This window comes from Strigops habroptila, chromosome 6 (genome assembly GCF_004027225.2).
Source record: "Strigops habroptila isolate Jane chromosome 6, bStrHab1.2.pri, whole genome shotgun sequence".
Taxonomy (NCBI): Eukaryota; Metazoa; Chordata; class Aves; order Psittaciformes; family Psittacidae; genus Strigops; species Strigops habroptila.
In genome coordinates this window covers 35,722,362-35,743,022 of record NC_044282.2, presented here as the reverse complement: position 1 = coordinate 35,743,022, position 20,661 = coordinate 35,722,362, and the positions used below count along the sequence as shown (strand labels likewise).

Genomic DNA, 20,661 nt, shown 5'->3' with positions numbered 1-20,661 from the left:
AAACAGATTTCTAAAGAGGAAATACTTTTGCATAATGTGTCTGTTTAAAGCAAAGATCATGTCAACCTCTGAACTGTTTCCACATTTAGACATGAATCTTGAACAGAAAATATCTCTTCCTCTTTTGTCTAACAACTGGTAGGTTTTAGGGACTACAATACTGACTACTCAAAACATGAAGATAAAACAGCAAATGGAAATACATAAAGGAAATTAAATAAAGATCTATGTAATTTATATCAATTTACAAGTAAAAGGGAAGAAAATCTTAAATGGAATTACTGTATCTTCAGGCTAAAGCCTGGCATGGAAGGCAGGCTCTAATGTTACATCTAATCTTAGATGCTTAGAATGACTATATAACTGTTTTGTCCTTTTTTCAAGAGTTATGTTGTGGCAGTACTTAATTACATTGTAGCACATTCTTGTCCTCTACTAGACTATGCTTTGTGCTGTGGACCTAATGGTTTGAGTAGGTATGGTTTGTAAATGGTGGTAGTATTTATAGGATTCCTTAGCATGTAGTGGAAGATAAATACTTATGGGAAATAGGGGAGAGGGAAATTACGATCTTGCTAATACTGCGTCAGAAAACATAGGTTCTCTATACTGTTGTATAATATAGTCTCTAAGTAATGCTGAGGAAAGATAGCAAACCAAGATATTCTGCTACTGGATATTCAAAATCAGATATGAAGTTAAATGTGATTTTTCTTGAATCTGGTTCTCAGAAGTGCTGAGCTGTCAGTTTCAACTGAAGTCAGTAAATACTGTACTTATATATGAAACTATGTAGTATTGCATATTTCCAAACAGTCCTGAAGCATTTTAGACTGTATACTCAGAACTAGTTAATGCTTCTGGTTGTTCATCTCCCTGGTCTTCAGTTTTCTGAGCATAAAAATTCATTCATTCCAATCACAGAATCATAGAATGGTTAGAGTTGGAAAGGACCTTAAGATCATCTAGTTCCAGCCCCCCTGACATGGGCAGGGACATGTCAGTTTTGGACATAAGCAGTAATTTCTGAACTAATCAGACCCACCTGTATTATTGCAGAAGAAACAGGAAAATGCGTAATTCTATACTGAGTATAAAACCTAGATTAGATTTAAGATCTTGCTTGGCCATAGGAGTGGTAGTAAAGCACTACCCATTCATGCGGGCATTGTTCATCCTTACAAGTGAGATGGGGGGAAAAAGCTGTGTAATTAGATATCAGTATTTGAGAGGGCCAGACTAAGATTTCATAATGACGTTGCCTGTATAATTTTTAAGCTTCTGAGTGCTTGAGTGTGTACTATTAACACTTTCTTAATTTTAAATATGTGCAACATATGTAAATAGTAACTGAGAGATTTTGATTGGTTGGGATTTTGCTGTATCGTGAAGTATTTTCTGGAAGTATGGGGGAAGTTGTCAAAGTGGAGGTTATAGTTAATTTATTTGGAACAATGTTATTTTTTTGTACATGTTTGTGTAATCCCACTGTAATAAAAAGAATAGTTACACTTCAAGTTGAATTCAAATCTTAAAATCAGGCTGAAAATTGGTGGGGGTTTTAGTAGCTTGGACTCATCTAACAAATAGAGACTTACACATGAGTACAGGCTTCCCTTACACTCAGTGAAAGGGATTTTGCACTTCCCGGGCAATTAATCATGTGCTAAGAGAGATATCTAAAATGGGTTAGGCAAAGAGCTCTCAAAAGGTAAGAGCATAGTCTGTAAAGGGAGCATGGGACAGCAAATGCAGTTTGTTAGATTGGGATCTACAGGTAGATTAAATAAAACTTGCCTCGCTTGTGTAAGTGCAATAGTACAAAGTATCAGGTAAAGTATTGTGTGTTTCTCTCAATGTACCCTGCTCTTAATGTGTAATAAACATTGACAATTATAACCTGATTTGATTTTTATTGATACAGATTTATGCTACAGATAACCACGAGTCTTATTAGGCATTATTTTTCCTCTTGATAATTGCCTGCATGAATGCTGCTAATTTTGACAGATATTGTTCTAATGCATTCTGTCCTCAATGCATTGATAATTTATTCTCTCAATAACAACACAAGTTACTTATTGGTGGAAAACATCTTTGTGAGTTAATAGTGGTTAAACGGTGGTCTGACAAGAAACGATAAGGACAGTGCCAGAAGATCAAGTTGCCTGCTTCAATTTCTGATTCAAATGAGAACTCTTTCAAAGTGCAGCTGAAGAAAACCAAATGGCATATGGGAATGCTCAGTATAGAAATACTCAAATAATAGAAGACAGGCAACCTGTGTCAGTGTAACAAAACCTAAATAAGTACATGGAAAGGGTATTTTCTAGTTGGCTGGAGTTTTAATTCTACTTTATTGGTAGAAGTTTCTATTGGCAGTAATAGATCCTTATTCTTCACATAAACTTGTACATGACAATACGTTGTCAGCAAGTTTCACAGATACTAGTTCTGAAGAACTTGAATTACATTTGGGCTTTGGAGAAGAAATAATTGAAGGCAATAAACTCTCCTTCCCAATCCATAGGACCATTGTTATGATACTGATGCGAACGGGACAGCGCCGCTCCAGCATTGTCACATACTTCACTGGCTTGTAACAGGAGGCTACATACTCCTTAGTGTTTGCCTTCTTCAATTCCCTAGTAAATCTGTGTGTCACAAGGTAGGACATGCAAACCTTGAACTTGCCTTTAACATTTCAATTCAACCCTACAACAACTTTCAATTCTTCCTAATAAAAGCACATAAAGGCAATGAGGGCATAGCAGATCTGTAAAGCTGGGAAAGAGTTCCCTTATACTGCAAATACTACCATGTCTTTAAGCTCAATATACAAAGTGTTCTACAGTAACCAGGTCCTTTCTGCAAAGCTACTTTCTTGACAATTGACCCGCAGCCTTTACTGGTGGATGGGCTATTACATCCCCACTGCAGGAGGAGTTAACAACATAAATGACAATGCTCTCCCTTCATCCACTGAAGCAATCATCTCATCAAATGCTACCAGATTGGTCAGACAAAGTTTGACCTCGGTAAACCCATGTTGGCATGCACACAATCCCTTCTTTTTCATGTGCTTCTAGGCTTCCGGGAGGAACCTTCCTGGGAAACGAAGTGAGGCTGATGTTCCTTCCAACTGGAATAGTCTATTGTGCTCCCTACCCTTTTTTTTTTTTTTTCTTTCTTTTCTGTACTGTGACAAAGTCAAAGGCAAGCACTCAGGAGCAGTTTCTGCATCTGTTGTAGCTAAGGCTGGGACTGAACCATGCCACTGCAGTTGTCTCTCTACATACCCAACCGCTCTCCCTGAGGAGCACTGGGAGCAGAAGCCTCTCTGTGTCGGCAGGGCATGAAGGCTAGGAATATACTGACATAATATATAATAATATATCTATATAGAAATTGTAATTTCACTCCACTTTCATAAAACCTACAATAGGATCAAGAATTGTGCTGGCTGAGGAATATCAGAATGTTATGCATAGCTCTTGTTACGTTTGTCTAAAACAGATGAATTCAAACTAAAGCATGTGTGCTTAATAAGATTTCTTCTCCAAAGGCCTGGAAAATTTTAGCAATATCAAATTCAAACTGTACCATGCCCGCTCCCCTGCTACTTAATGCTATATCACCATTGTTGGCAAGAAAAGTACTTAAAACAACTGGTTATTGAACATGCACAGAGTGTAGAGATGAATGGAGAACATGTCTGCATAGGAAATGCAGTGCTCAACCTTACTGGAAAATCAGAGAGGAAATCTAACACATCAGAAACGAGCTTTACAAGAAACTTGTACAGGTTTTTAATGCATGATATATCCCATGCATACTACAATGCATATCAATAAAGCTATAGGAATAGATATAGAAAATTACGTATATGAATAAAAATTTCTTAAAATAATAATTGATGCTCTCTCAGATCTCTCATCTCTGTTACAAATACACAGAAAATAAGCCCTGATAAATACCAAATGAGCATTTATGCAATATAAAATTATTTGTTACTGTCAGTTACTACTGTATGTTTGCCTCCACAGAACATAAAAAATAAGGTAAATAGCACTGGAGTGAAATCTCGCTCCAGTGAGATTGAGAGGATTAGTAACTCTAGCAGCAGTTCCATAGGCAAGTTCCATAGGCAACTGCCCAAACTAGTTTGGGAGATAAGTCTAAAAGGGCTGTTTTGTGCTAGCTATCGTAGTTTGTTTTCCTCCAGCGCTCCAAAACCTCATTCGAGGATATTTTTTTCTCCCCATGGTGTACACAAATCTTTGCAAACAATTGCAACTCCGTCTTGTCTTCTGGGATAAAATGGCTTTTTTTCAGTCTCGAAGCTGTGTATTCCATTAGATAATTCTTAATAGTGGTTTATCTATGTTTCATGTCTCTACTAATATCTACCCTTACAATCAACAGCTAAACATCCTTTGTCTTCAGAACCTCACCTTTGTTCACCAAGCTGTATTGTTGATTTTAAAAGCCACAGTCCCTTTCACCTGTGGAACTGAATGGTTTTCTGCTGTGTTCTAGAGTATGACATGCAACTGCTGTTTGAAATGACTGGCAGCTGCTAACGAGTCTTTATGTGGGGAAAGAGAATGATCTTATCTTAAACTTGGTGGAAAGGGGATAAAGTGGAACATGTTACTGCTCCTGTACTAACTAAAGCAAGGAAAGGGGGGAAATAAAAGGAAAAACTGGTGTCAAAATCAGACATTGTCAATAAAAGGATGTGCATTTTTACTGTGGGACTAGAAAATTTTAGATTATTCACTGTTATTGTTCTGCATTTGAAGAAGTCAAATAATTCTTACTACAGTAAGAAATAGAAAAGATCAGAAGAACTAAGTTTTAAATTTTGCTAAGGATACTAGTTCACAGTAATTTACAACAAATAGGCTTTGAATGACCTATCAATGCAGCTTCCTGGACTATTGATGTTGGCAAATCCTGGGTATTGTGAGCAGGCAGTCTGCTGTTCATCCTGGGGAAAAGCACAGAAAATGTGGTGTGAAAGGCAGTTTTCTAATTACTAGGAGGTGCAAATGTAATATTTATGAATTTTCGTGAAACAGAAGAAAAAAATAAGCTTGTTCAGTGTCGCAAATTCAGCAGATAAATGCAACTGCTGCTTTTGTATATTTCTTTTAGAGGTCTAATTCTGGTTTGTTTGACATTCTAAGAAGTTATGTAACTTACAAACTAAATAAACCGCTTGCATTTTAAAATAATTTAAATCAAGTATCTTGAGAAAATTCAAACAGACATACCCAGCCAAAAAAAAGATGCTCCTGTGAGACTTTGCTTGCATAGTTATTGGCCTACTGCTATAACATATCTCAGCTTTTGAGCTTTGGACAGGAGCAAATACTACCCTGCAGCATGGGAGAAAACCTGTTCGTTTGCTATCATATCAAATAACTCCTTTATTCAGTTAAGTGTATGGAGCAATATAACTCCCTTCTACATTTTGACAACTGGAGAACTAGTAATTAACACTCAGAAGTGTGCACCATACTTAAGACCAGTACGGCAGGGGAAGGCTGCTAAGAAAGTAATTCAGGAACCTCTTGGAAAGAGTTATGGCTGGAAAGAGACTTGGAACTACAAGCAAAGAAATTGCCTTCTGCTGCTTTCTCTTATGTTCAGGGCACTAGTAGACTGTTTCCTGAAAATAAATATGTTGCTTTCCAATGAAAACAATTTGCAAGATCTGGATTATTACCAAGTAGCTCATGTGCAAAAGGACAACATGATAAAAAACATTGCTAGGAAAGATAGCAGATGGTGCAGTTGTAATCGGGTAATAGCTGATCTGCCATTGTATACAAAGATCTCTGTAATACCTATTAGATTATTCACTGAGGTGGGGTTTTTTCCTTTTTTTTTTTTTTTTTTTTTTTTTTTTGAAGTTAAATGACAACAAAGGTGCTACAGGTGGACAAGTTAACGATGTGTCCAACAAAAGTGGCTATAAAGGGACTGGCACAGCATGGGTCATGGCAAAATTATACCAACTCTATTAAACTGAGATGGGTCACTGGAGTTATGTGACTTTTGAAAGCATAAAGAACGAACTGAATAGGGCAATGAACAATGATCAGATTACTAACAGTGCTTTGCCTTCTGCTGGTGTCAAAAGCGATGAGATCAAAATGGTTGAATGCTGGAAAATTCCTGCAATGCAAATGTATGTAACTGAAATTCACTTCAGACAGTAATTTTATTTCTTAATATAATCTTGACAATGTGTCAGAGGTTTCACACCTTGGTGAAAGACTGTGCTTAAAAACCCTCTGAAGAAATTAGTGCGACCAGTCCAGTAGCTCAGTTCTGTGCATGATAAGAAAGTCATATTTTTTTAAAGATGTTTGACTTGGAAAGGAGGGAGAATTTCTGAAATTGGGAAAGCACAGGAAGAAAATTGGAAAAAAACCCCCACTTGTGGTGATTTGCATAAAGGTGGTATAAGAAGGACAGGCAAAAAAAATCGAGTAGGTTAAAAACTTTGCTCTGCTTCAAAGGTGTTATTATCTTATTGCAACTACCCTGTGTAGTGCCCCAAAATGTCACTGTTATCCTGCCTTCAATTTAAAGCCTCCTTTCTCACTGTTATGATAGCAAGAGAAATATTTAACGTATTTCAGCCTTTATGGCACCACAGAAGGCCCTAGAGAACATGTATCTCAAAGACTCCAAGCAGAACTGAAAGAATTTAAAAGAAAAGAAAATGAATCCATTTTAATTACCTCATCTTTCTGTTATTCTTTTTGTCCTGCCTTCATAAAATGTTTGTATTTCATTACAGAATATGAGGAATACATACAGGTAGTATTACTATACTAGTTCAGAAGGCAATTCTAAATTAGATTTTTTAGAAATAATGTTAAAACTTTCTCTTTTGAGGGTATGTTCAATTTGCGGCTTGGTATATGCAATAAATCCCCAGTACTGCACTTCATAGTAGCCATGAGGCTGAATGAAGCATACAGACATTGCATTTAACTAATGATATAACGCAAACTCCAGAGTCCTTTTCTCAGATAACATTCTGTAGAGACTAAGTTGTTTCAGGTTCTAATGAGGGCTGTTAGAGAAGGAATCTTATTAAGCACACATGCTTTAGTTTGAATTCGTCTGTCTTAGACAAACGTAACAATAGCTATGCATAACATTCTGCCTTGGACAAACTCGCACCACAAAAGCCTGGCCGGCGGGGATTTGTGTCAATGTGTGTGCCACAGGTACCTACAGTGCTCATGGACAAACTGTCAGCAGAAGGGAAGGCCAAGAGGAAACGTGCGTGCCGAGAGGCAGCAAGAGACGCGCCCCCCCCGGACTGACAGGCTCTGCAGACCGTTCCTGTTCAACCTGTAGCAACCGACGAACGTGGCACACCGAGGGCTGAAGGAACCTGCCCAAGGCCGCCGGCACACAGGAAGGACCGACACCAGGCAGGTTGCGTAGCGGTGACTACTTCGAGGAGCGTGGCATCTGCAAAGGCCCCAGTTACAGCCGCACCCGTCAGCGCGATGCGGGCCAGCCATCCCCCGCTGGGGCAGCGCCCTGCGCCCGCCTATCTCCTCCGCTTTGGCGTTAAACGGATATCCCGCGTCCAGCCCCCACCGACCCGCGGGCCGAGCCCTGCCAGGCGCTGTACCTGGCGCTGCGGCCGCAGGACCCATAGCCCTCGCGAGGGTGCCCGGGACGCGCCGGGTGCGCCATGGAAGCCGGCTAGGGCGGCGGCGCCCTCCCCGGGCCTGGCGGCTGTGCCCCGGAGCGGCGGGTCCCCCCGGGAAGACGCCTCATCCCTCGCCCCCCGGCCCAACCCGGCCCGGCGCCTGCGCACCGCAGCCGCGTACCCGCCCCCCCCGTAAACAGGGCCGTCACGTGAGCGGCTGGGCCCGGCGCGGCGCGGCTCGCCTGACGCCGCGGGGGCGCGCCTACGGGGCAGCGGGCACGCGGCCGGCACCGCGAGCCGAGCCAGGCCGGGCCGGGCGTGACCACCGGGGCCGGGGCAGCCCGCGCGCACCCCGCTCCCACAGGCCGCGGGGCTGCGCGCGCCGCCCTTTCTCCCTGCGGCGCGGCTGCCGCATCCTTCACTCCGCGGCTCCGGGTTATCGCTGGGCAGCGGAGCAGGGTGAGTTACCGCCGCCGGGCCGCGCTGCGGCACGTAAAAGGGGAAGAAGGGGAGCAGAGGGGACCGCCGCGTTGCGCGGCCTCGCCCTGCCTTCGCCGGGGCGCGGCGGGCGGCCGGGCCGGGCAGGGCAGGGCTGGGCTCGGCTGGGCTGGGCCGGGCCTGCCGCGGCGGCGGGGCCGCGGCCTGTCTTGGCCTGGCCTAGCCTGGCCTGGTGGCGGGGCCCGGCGCGGCCCGGGTAGACGCGGCCTACTTGTGCCGCGGCGCCGCCGGCATGGGCTGGGCGCGGAGGCGACGCGGCTGGTGGCCGTTGTGGAGAGGCGGCTCGCGGTCTGGCCGCGGGCCCGGGGGCGCTTCCTGAGCGAGCCGCGGCCGCCCCGCGCCGCTCCGCCCGGGCGCGGCCTCGCGGGCTCGCGCTGACCTTGCGGAGGCTGCGCCCCGCGGCCCCGGGGCGGCCGTGGCGCGGGCTCCTCGCGCCGCCACCTGGCATGGCGCTCTGGCCACGGCCTCCTGCCTGCGGCGGTCTCTCCCTTCCCCGCCCGCCCCGGCGTCCGTGCGGCACCCCGCCGCAGGCCCCCTGCCCGCAGCCGTGCTGCGGCTGGCTTTCCCGCACCGCCTTTCCTGCCCTGTGTTTGCTAGGTCTTGCCCGTTCTTAGCAGTGCTTGTCCCTTCCCATCTCATGAGCCGCTGATGCCGCCTTGCCCCACAAAAAGCTGAGGAACAAACGCTAATTTAGACCCCGCTGTGTTTCCTGCTATTGGTCTGACCTGTTCGGGGCTCCTCCTCCCGTCTCTCAAACTTAGCATCATCAACAATTTCTGTGTTTAACTCTTGTGTATAGTACCCACTGTAGGAAGTGCAGGATAAAATGTGGTCATCGGCAGTATCTGGGGGATTTAGTGGCCTGGTGGTATTTCCAGTTCCTGTTCTTGGATGAGATGCTCTTTGAGGGAATGTGTCCACGATTCTTGCTTGCTACTGGAGTGCTAGTAGTTAGTATCTGTGAAGCTGTAGAAGAGCCGTTGCTCATATGATTGCGAGTGTGCTTTCTGTATGGTCTGCACAACAGAGACGCGTTATAGCTATGAAGTGAGGGTCTAGAAGAAGAGCACTCTGTGCTGTGTAGGTTGAGTTAGTAGAAACAGCCAGTAGAATGAAGCATAAAAGTGAGGAAGGGAGTACAGGGACATGTGATGACAATAGCCGTACCAAACAAATTGTAGTTGTGGCATTGTCTTTCATGTAGCTGTTAATCTGTTATGTAATTTCTATACATTTGCAATTACGACAATGGATGCTCACATCACTAACCCATGGAAATGTAGGGTTAAATGTAAGGATGGTAAACATACGGCATCTCTTTAACACCATTAATTCATGCTTTGTTTTGCTTAGTAAATTAATCTCTTGAGGTTTGGAACACAGTGTAAGGGAAATCTTGAAAACCTGGATTTTTTATTTCTTGAAATAATTTCACTTTGAATAGGCTTTACACTTAGTGTGTGTCCCACAATGAAACTGCTACTCAGCTCCCTTATTTGCTTTACCAAGTATCTTCTGCTTTTAATTTCTGTAGTTAGCTTTAAATATAATGCATAGAAATATGGAGTTCTGAACACCTAAATTTTTTTCAGCTGTCATTGCCCATTACTCAGTCATTCATTTTTTATGTGCATTTTACGTTTGCAAACCCTCAGGAATTTCAAGCAGCTGAAAGGGCACCTAACTACAAATCATGTTCTCTAGATCTAATTCAGTATAGTTAACTGAAGTAATTCAACACAGTGGTAAAGTTTTTTTAAGAAAGGAAAAGCTCTAAAATGTCTGCAGTCCTTATCAGCCATATTTTGCAACCTCCTCTTTTTAGAAAGCTGAGCTCTACCTTCTGGAGTAAATACTACTGGTGGCGTGCAAAGAGCAGAACGGATGTATGCTGTACGATGTTCTTTTAAGCTGTTACTTTAATAGACGTTTGTATTTTTAAAAAACATATTTTTCCCTGATCAACTTAAATATCATTATATCTAAGTCTTAAAAATACTCAGGGGAGATAAATTATTCATAGGAAATAATAAACTTTCATTGTTTTATTATATTATTCCGGCACACTGTCAGAACGATGTTGGTTTGTTTGTTTTAATGGCAAGGGAATACTTTTGAAAGGCAATATTATGAGGTAGCAATGGCAATGTCCACTATATGGGGATATGAGTGTTCATTATGTAGCAGCAAAAACTGAAAAATACAGACAGCTTGTGATATCTGCCAGAGTGGTGTCAATATAACTACATGATGGTTGGTATATTCCTGTGGAAAACTTAAGGAGGCCTAGCCATTAAGCTTCTAAATATTTCTGAAAAACAAACACTCTAATCTGTGTTTCCAAATTAATCATTATCAGAGAGATGCTGACAAATTCAAAAGGTATTACAAATGAAATTATTCTGTCTGGGTGACTGACAAATAATCAGTGTAAGCTGTTACACAGCTTCCCATTTATACTATGTTCAAGCTGAAAATACTTAAAACAATACTTGAGGAACTTGAGGGTGGATAAGAGTTGAAGTAGTGCATAGCAGTAGTGATGGAAAAATAATCTGTCCTTATCTTTTTCTTTTCAGGGAAATGTCTCATGATAGTGATCTTACAAAATTCTAGAGTTGTATGCAGTGATGGAGAGATAAATAAAATGGTATATAATATGTGTGGGATTCAAGAGTATTTGTTGGTGATACAGTCCAGCAAATGAAAACAGTGTACTTTACAAACTAAATTTGCAAGATTTCACAACATAAAGACATATTTGTGACAGAACACAACTTCTAGTGCAGCGCTGTGCCTCTTCTAGCTGTGATGTGAGGGTGAGGAATTTTTGGGGTATTTTTTGGGGAAGTTTGTCTGTTCAAAGATAACTTAAGTTTATTTTCTGTGATACAATAATTTGATCTTATGTGATTGAGAAAAGGCTTCTCTACTTTTTCTGCATTTCATTGTATTCTAATTAAATCCTTTGAAATTTATTTTTTATTCTTCTTCGCTGAAATGAGGTGTAGTTCTGGCTGGTGAATGTAATTCTTTTGGATAGTGAAGGTTTAATAAAGAAAATATCATGAGCTATCTGCCTTTCTTTCAAATACCATGATAGCAAGTAGTAAGGAATCTCCTGTGTCAGTTAGGGCAGCAGCATATACTTTCAGGTTATAGACAGATTTTTGGGATGTGGTTATTACTTGATGGTGTCACACTATTGAGATCTAGCAGAGTGCTAGGATTCGTGTCAGTTGGTGATTGAAGGCTTTAGGATGAGTGGAACACATTAACAGTGTAGAAGTGCTGGTTAAGAATGAATTAAATGCTCAGATTTACATTTCTTGTTCTTTGATTTGTGACAGGGCTTCAGTTTTGGTGCCACTAAAAGCCAGATCTTTGATTTTTAAATGCAGAGTTAAATAGTAAATAATAAATAGGGGATTTACGTAAGGGAACACGTGACATATGCATACTTACAGGTTGATGTTTCTGGCATACAGCTTTTGTTAGTGTACCTGGGCCTCCTTTACAGTAATACTGGTGTTCAGGATAAACCTGTTGAGTACATATTGCTCTTAGGCGGGTCTTTAGCAGTGTCTTGTTTGATGGGAGATGGGTAAATGAGGAAGATGAAATTTTATTATGCTCTAAAGCCACAAAGCTCAGCAAACCATGTTCTATCCAGGTGTTGTATCTTTTTCTCTTTCTGTTTTTTTTTTGTTTTTTTTTTTGTTTTTTTGAGAAAGGACATTGAAATTCTCTTTTAACAGTTCCGAACACGTTTTTTTGTGGCTATGTTCCAGTTCATATGCTCATAAATCAAATAGCTTGTCCCATCAAAAATTTTTTGTAAGCTAATTCAGTTACTGAAGATTGCCCTAGATGACGGGATTTGAGCCAGTGTGAACCAGAATAGAAAGTGCATTGGTGTGAGAGTTGTAAAGTTGAAGTTTTCTTGCCAGCTCTGCCACTGATGCACTGTCTGGTATTGACTTTCTTTTTTATCCTGTGATGTGTTTAGACTGTGAGCTCAGTTGGCCATAATCTGTTACTGTAGAGGACCTGGGTCTCAGTTCTGGCTTTTGGTGCTGTAGTATCCATAAGCATCAGAAGAATGAGTGCAGCTTCTAGTGCTTAAAATACAGATATGTGGCAACTTAGCATTAATTTTCAGTTAGATGCTTGTGACCTTAAACTTTAAAGTTGTATAGATGAGGAAGGGCAAGGATGGTAGTAAAACTAGCCTGTGCTCAGCATCAGCGCTTTGAAGCAACACTGATTGGCAGGTGGGTTGTTATGTCAAGGTATCAGTGAGCAATGGGATGGTCCAACATCACAGCTCCGGTGAACAAAGATAGGCATTTTATACCTTGAATGCTCTTTTTGGGTACAGTATTTGCCAGAAGACTCAGGTGAGGAATTTATTTATTTTTTATTTTTTTTTTATTAACTGCCTGTGGTGTTACCTAATTTCATTTTCTAATTGAATTGAAAATTTATAATTTTCAATTAAGGTGCGTTTTCCCTCTTTCGGTGAAAAGTTACTATTTGATTCCTCTGTGACAGTGTGGAGTTAGCTTTTCCCATGTCTTTTGACATCTAAGGTGCTATTTATCCAAATAGCTCTGTTACTTTTGTATACTTTTCTGACCAGTGTTTATTACTACTACTTGAAGAAATAAATATAATCGGGATTTTTTTAATGGAGTCTGTTGCTGTTATAACTAGTCCTTGCTCTCAGTCATTTGGCCCATGGGTAAGCTAAAGGAAGATGTTTACAGGTCAAGAGACCATGTCTTATGTTTTGAGTGTTGCAATGTTTCCAACACACTCCAGTCAATAACTAGATTTACAAAAGCTTTTAAAAGTACTAGATGGGTTCACTGAATTCAAAGCAACAGACAGTATTAAGAAAGGTACATGCATGAAATGGAAGTAATTGTGATGTTCCTGCATAGGATCTTCAACAGCTAGGATTTTGAGTATCCTAAATAAGTAGTGTGAGGGTTTTTTCCTTTATTTGTTTATGTTCCTTCAGGTCCCCCTTGTTCCCAATTTAGTCATTTTTTGTTAAGTTTCCTTGTAGAAATATTGTATGTTTCTGAAGTCTAACTTCTGAGGACTTTCGTAAACCAGATTTCTTTTTAAATTCACAAGCATTAAACATACAGGAATTTTTGTTTTATATTTGTAAGTTTAAAATATAAGCTAATATATGAACGTCAAGTTTAAAATGAAAGCTAATACCTGAAAGTCACCCCCTGAGCAGAGAGGGGAGGAGAGAAAGTAATCACAGTGAGTGTTATTTAAAAGTATGAAACTTACCTTTTGCTTATTAAAATAAATGGTGTAGGAATACTGTTAAAATGGAATAAAACATACGTGAAGGAAAATAATAAAGTATCAAGACAAATATGAAAATCCAAAGCTGTGAAAGACAGTGTGCTCAGCATGTACATCAGCTAGGAAATACTTAGGATTTGTAGTGGTATGTGAAATTTGTGATTGCCTCTGCTTGAGGTGGATTTTAGATAAGATGGTAGAGACATGTCGATGCAGTTGGATATGTCCACTAAACTCTGTTCCAATTGCTCTGTTCCAATTAGAAAATAATGCACGAGGAACTGAAGTAATTTTTTGCCTCTTTCACAAACTAAATAATGAGAAACCTTAAAAATGTACAATATCTTTTGTCCAAATACTAGTCTTCCTTCCCCTTTAAGATCAGCTAGAAAGGATATGCTTGGTTGAGATCGCAGTTTCTTTCCTTTGCAAGTGATCATTCTGGCTATTTATCTTTTAATTTTGGAAAGTAGTTTAGAGCTGTTAGAGATGTAATGAAAAAGTAGTAAATGGGGACAAGATAGAAATCTGCCATGTCAGATCTTACAGTGTGTTTATTTCATACTGGTATTTGTTGGGATTTGAGGTGATATTATGACATCCCTAACTTAAACTAATTCAACAGCTGAAGAAATAATTTGTTTTTTTTTTTAAGCTGACTCAGGCTGAAAAAGAAAATGACGTTGAGACCATGAAGAGATTTTATGGTAAACATAATGTGGGAGAAGTTCGGAAAGTCATATTTAACTGACGTGCTTTTTCTCTTTAACATGGTTGTTTTTAGTGATGGAATCAGTTAGTGGTGAAAGATTCTAGTTGGTGGGTTACTTCTGTGAGTACCTAATGTTGCAGTGGGGAGGCTGTTTGAAACAAATCAGTCTTAAAAATGTAAGAGAAATGTACTTTATTTAAGGAATTGAGGAGAATACTTTTTATACCTTCAGCTTTTCTTGGTGGTCAGACCTTGTTGCGCCCACACTCCTGTACCTTGCTGTGCTGTGTGCTGTAGCAGCCTTGGTACGTGCTCTGTTGCAGGAGCCAGCAGGTAAAAGTTTCACGTCTGTTCAGGCTGAACCTGGCTCAGACTTCCTCCTCTGTCGTTTGCTGCTTTGCCTCGTTTTTGAATGCTCCTCTTCTCACTGATTCTCCATACATGAGACTTTCCATATTCTGTTGCTTCTGATCAGCTACCCAGTGGGAAAGCACTTTTGAATTATTGTGTGGTAAGAGTACATTTGGTATGTGTACTTTTGCTGTGAGTGATGCTAAGCCACTGGCCTTTAGGGTTCAAGCAGAGGACACAGCTGTTTTACAGGGGAACAACGAATTCCTCCTCCAAGTGGTTAGAGTTATCTTTGGAAATAAGTGACTGTGAAAAACTAAACTTTGTTTTTACTTTTACCTCTGGCTACTTTTTTCTGGTGTTCAAAGTGTTTCAAATGCAAAATAAACCTTTCAAAATACATACACTTTAGGCATTGTGTAAGGGCAGATTTTTTTGTAGCAACTGTTTCTAACAATCAGCTGTCTAGCAAGAAGTGTGTCTTTCATTGTCAGTCCCACAGATTCTACACTTCATGGGATAGTTAATCTAGTGATGCTGGAAATAATTTTCTAAACTTGATACTGTACAAGTTATGCAAAGAATTGAACAGTGGTTTCTTGAATGAGGTAAAGCAAAAATTTGATTTTATGTATTGAAGTTTTGATATGTATTCATATTGTAGAAAATTCCTCTTGAATTTTCTCTAATAGCTAGGTAGGTGTCATTGAAGGTGGCTGTGGCCATTGCTTTCACAGTTACTTTGCAGTGCTTTTAGTGTTCTGAATGGCTGCATGGTAGTCTTGCAAAACTTGCAGGTATTCTTTTCTCATCACATTGCTGAAGTTGGGTTAATTTCTGTCAGCAGCAGTTTCTTAAGCAAGAGCTAACATTCTGCTTGAGCTTTGCTACTTAACACTGCTCCTAATGAAGTGGTGAGCACTGCTTTGGTGGCAGCAATGTCTGAGTAACAATTATATAAATGTTGCCCTTCTTTCCAGAAGGAAAACCTTGAGGTGTGTTACTGTAAATGTGTTCAAACGCCCTGCCACTCTTTAATTTGGGGTACAAAAGGTTTCTTGCAGTAATTCACAGGTGTTCTGTTGCAATATCTTTGGCACTTGTTAGTGTCAGGGCTCACCTTCATATGTTACTCTTGTACTCCTGTGCTAATATGAAAAAAAACCCTGAAACTTTACAGGAAGGTGTTTGAAAGTACTGTATTGGGGCATTCATAATAATTTGCTTACTTTAAGCCACTGCAGCTCTTGTAGTTTATCCTGTATAGTATCAGATTGTTGTAACTACATGGCATAATAAATACAGGTTATACAGTGCAGCATGCTTCTTCAGCAGCAGTTAGTTTGCTGTTTTATTAGTTGCCAGATTAAGAAATTATTTTGACAACTGCAAAAAGAATGTGGGCTATAGGTGCTAGTTGGCATGGTGTACATGTAGAAGCACTGCATTGCTTGATAAAAGAAGTCCATTTTTTGGTGAGGGAGCTTTCAAATTATAACACACTTGCTCCTGTGAGACTGTTACCTGCTTACTAAAAGCACCTACTTTGGCCTCACTTCTTGCTGGCTGTTGTGTCAGTAGGACATTGTGTATTAGACTGTTTTGTCATGGTTAGTGTGTAAATACTGTAAAGGCACCCTGCTCTGCAAAGACATAGTGCTGTACCTGACCATTGTTCTTCTGAGCTGCCCTGTGGTAGAAGGAAGAAAGACTGACATATTTAAAAAAAAAACACCCTAAAAAAACCCCAAACAAAAAAAAAAAAAAAAAAGCCCACAAACAGACAAAAAAATAAGAAAACAACTGACCAACCAAACAAACAAAACCAAAGCAAAAAGAAACATTTTTCATGCTCCCATGTAGTTTTTGTTAATTCGTGAAATGAAATAACTTGCATAAATGGGGTTGAATTGTAGCAGAGCTGTTACATGTGTATGACTAGGATTTTTCCTGTTGATTGCTAAACCAGAAATGTCCCATTAATGTGTGTAAGGAAACATACTTGCTGTTATAGTAAGCATTAGTAGGTACTTGGATTTATATAGTGGCAGGTTGCTGGAACAGGGGTCTAGAAAGTAATTCAAGCACTACAAATTAAATCTTACTTGTCCTCTTCTCCTTTTCATTAAATGAGTGTGTTCATTTAAAAAGAAAATTAAAAAAATCCTGTCTAGTGTGTGGGAGAGGGATGATGAAGGAAAGAGAGGGAGAGTATGTATATCCTTCTTCTGTTTCCCAAAGCTTGAACAGCTTTGTGTGTGCCAAAACTGGTCTCCCAGACTTTCCTGTATACAAAATTAAGCCAGGCACTGCTGCACTACTCCATTTTCCTTGCCTCTGTGACCATATTTGCTATAATTCTCTCTCTCCACTCTAAGATGTGCTTATGCTAAAGTGCTGAAAAAGCACTTTGATGACTTTCTTTTCTATTGTGTCATTATACATTCTTACTAGTTGAATCTCTGCTTCAGTAGTTGGATTTATGCTATATCACAAAGAAGTGATCTAGAAAATATCTTCTTGTAAAATGTAGGTGACATCTTTGAATACAGTTCCTTAAGTTTTACCTAAACTTTTTCAAAATTGAAGCTTCTGAAAAGCTCCTGGCCCTTTTGAAGGCAGCTCAGAATTCTCATTGAGGTCAGATTTTAATCTAAAATTTCTGTAACTTCATTGAATGTAATGATAAGTGAAAAACAATAAAGCCTTGCTGCTTAAAAATAGTTTCTTGCTGTGAAGTACTTGGTAGTTCCTTTATGAACAGAAATAGAGTTGTTCTCAATTTTGAGCCTAGTACGGCAGGCTCCTGAGCCTTCTCAGCTCCACTGATGTTGGTAGAAGCTGACCTCACCTTATTAACATTTAAAGGTGAGGTACACTCACAATGCTGCTAACCAGGTTGACTTCCCCTTTGATTTCCTGCTCCCTCAAGTGTCTCACCCCTTTGAGTTGGTTAAGGTTTAAGCAAATTTTAGAAAGGAGGTGTTTCAGTTATCCTTGTTATATACACTCTGTAGAAGTGGAAGCACTCTGATACTCATAGCGATTATATAAACTTAGCATGGTTTTTCTTTTTTTAAATAGAGAATTGATCTTTAGCTATGCAGTCAGCCATACTAAGGCATAAGCAGATTCTTCTGTTTGTTTGTTTGTTACAATTCTAAAATACCTTAAGCATTCTTTATAAAACACAACAGCCAAAACAATTTGCTGTTTTCTTAGGCGTTTTATAATTTGTAGCTTATTTTCTTATGGTATTTTTCTTGTCTTTCTATAGGGCTGAAAGACACACAGGACTCTTCATGGATATAGTTGATACATTTAACCATTTAATTCCTACTGAACACTTAGATGATGCCCTATTTCTAGGATCCAACCTGGAGAATGAAGTCTGTGAGGATTTTAGTACAAGTCAAAATGTCTTAGAGGATTCGCTGAAGAACATGCTCAGCGATAAGGATCCTATGCTAGGATCTGCAAGTGCCCAGTTCTGTTTGCCTGTTTTGGATAGCAATGATCCCAATTTCCAGATGCCTTGTTCAACAGGTAAATCTTACAATTTTTTTAAGATTACAATTTAAAATACAGTTATACTCTAGTACAAACCCTTTTTTGTGATGTAGAAATATTAATTTGGGATTTCTGTCTCCTTCCTGCCCTTTTTGTTACGCTGCTTACATGCCTGGCATGTAAACTACATGCAGTTCTTTTTAACTTTGTTGCGTAACCATAGAGGAAGGCTCCTAATCTGGATCAGGAGTAGTTTAGGCTTTGTCTTGAGTATGTGTAAACTATTCCAAATTAAAGTCATGATTTGTTTAGAGTACCTGCTGTGCCTCATCAGTGAAGTTGCTAGTTGTCGTAAAAAAATGTAGTAATTCTGGATTAGCAGTAGGAGTATGACAGTAGTACAAATTACTGCTCTGGCCTCAGGGTTATTCAGTTAGTGCTAGGTATTCTAGTACTGGGCTGATACGGATTCTGGGTGCTTTGCTTTGGTTGGCTTCAAACAAAACCCTCAGTGGTAATACAGTTGTCGTTTCTTTTTTTACTGTTTGGAAACAGCTGATTTGGAAACAATTTAGAGAAAAGTTTTAAATAAAAATAATTTTAGGTGTTGTGGAGTAGTTTTTGAAGGTTTGTGGGGGTTTTTTTGTTTGTTTTGTTTTGTTTAAAAAAAGGGTGATCAGTCCCTAAAATTCTTTATATAGATGAATAGTGGGAATAATTACACCAAACTTCTTGTAAGAGACGAAAATACACTCTGTGCTTAATTTTTTTCTATTTGACTGAAAATTAAAAGAAAAATAAAAATAAAACCTTGGCTTCATTACTGAAAGGTGTTGTAGATAACTTTGATTATATCAACATTTTTTTTCCCCAGTAACTTATGAACTGTTTTTGAAAATCACGATCATTTCCTGATACAGTAGGTATTTTGTTTCTACTAACAGACTAAATTGTCACCTTCACTAAATTAAGTACAGAAAACTGTAAATCTGAGATAATACTGACAGAGGCAATTGAAAAGCAAACTACAAAGCCAGAACAAGCAAACTGCAAAGCCAGAACAAGACATTTGGTCTTTTTACTACTTTAGTAGAATATTATTTGAGGCCATCCTTAATATTTTTGTTTATTCTTGCTGCAGTCTGTATCCTTATACATTTTTGTAACCCCCCAAACAAAACTGTGTCAGTCTTAATGTGCATGAGTGTACAGTGTACACAACCAAATTCATCCTCTCTAATTTTTTTATTTCCTTCCAATAAAACAGTGATGCAGTTCTCTGTTTCACACTGCATCCAGTGCAACCTCTAGTAAACCTATACTGCGTTTAAAATTTTTTAATTAACCATCGGGTGCAGCTAGATATTTTTAGAGTTACAGGGAGACTTTTGGGGGCTTCTTGGCACATATTTCTCCTAAAAGTGATCAGCAGTGCAATAATTAACACTACTGATACTAAAATAATCACAATTAATTTTTAAGGTCCATTAAAATAAGCAAGCTGTCTTATGTGAGGGCTATTATTTCATGCTGTCTGCAGACTAAGGGAGTCAAAACTGATTAGATTTATGCTGAGTTCATTATTTTAACATGGTGGTTTTTTAAAATCTGAAAGCAAGAGTAGAGCCATATTTCAGTAAGTAAATTAAAACATTCAATTTGGAATTAGTGTAGTACATATCCAAAAGGACATGAAATGCTCATGCTGTTGCTTATTCTTTCTAGGTGTTGATGAGAACTGTCTCTATTCTGAGATGGTAGGACCGCAGTATATATTTATTGGGTTTTTGTTTAGTTGAGAATAACAATTATCAGTCTGAAGCGTCTCTTTCTTCCTTGAGTATTCATATAGCTTGTGATTTATTTGATTTGTCTGAGACCGTTGGTAATCTAACACAGTTTATGTAGTCTGCTGGTAAGAATGCAGTCATACAAGATAATAGTACCCTTGGTAAGAATTATGCATACAAAGCCTGTTTTTTTTTCCAGACAGTATGTGTGAAAGCTCATCTTTACACCAACATCAATTTGTCTAAAAAATAAAAAAGCATAACTCTTCCCCACAAAACCTACCTTACTTGCATCCTTAGAGCTACAACTCCATTGGTGTGTCATATGGAATGATGGTGTGCTTTATTCTGATCCTTCCGGTTCTTCCCCCTTATTGCCTCCCTGCCCCCTGTTGCATTAAGCAGTATGGTAACAGAGTGGTTGGTTATTGGCTCTTTCACTAGGGTTATAAGTGTACTTAGAAAAATGTATTTTCAGTAAGATTTTACTAGGTTGAGGTACATTTGTTGTTATCTATTTAAGTAAATAAGGGCAAGACTTAGGAAATACTGGAATGATAGATGATGGTGTTTTTTATGGTCTTGATATCATTCAGGAAGAAAAGAGTTAACTTTTTCCAGAGGTACAGATTTATTTACCACAATTTATTTTAGACCTTCAAACAGTATTTTGCATAATCCATGCCTAGACCATGTAACTGTTTAAGAAAAGGAACAAAATGCTCGTGGAAATCAGTTCAGAGGGCCAGCAAAGGACAGACTGATCATGCTTGCTGCTC

The 20,661-nt window shown here is 39.5% G+C and overlaps 1 protein-coding gene across 5 annotated transcripts in view; it reads left to right on the top strand.

The window, feature by feature from the left end:
- The first annotated feature begins 7,888 nt into the window (after positions 1-7,888).
- PHF3 (PHD finger protein 3) overlaps positions 7,889-20,661 on the top strand; it is a 53,079-nt gene continuing 40,306 nt past the window's right edge. For 2 of the 5 annotated variants that reach the window (XM_030490424.1, XM_030490423.1), the window contains exons 1-2: positions 7,911-8,149; positions 17,860-18,128. Coding sequence is in view for 1 of the 5 variants with exons in the window: in XM_030490421.1 (XP_030346281.1) it covers positions 17,885-18,128 (244 nt within the window). In the remaining 4 variants the exon portion in view is untranslated. Of the gene's footprint in view, positions 8,150-17,859; positions 18,129-20,661 lie in introns of those variants that run through there. The other 3 variants (XM_030490421.1, XM_030490422.1, XM_030490425.1) reach the window with 3 other exon arrangements.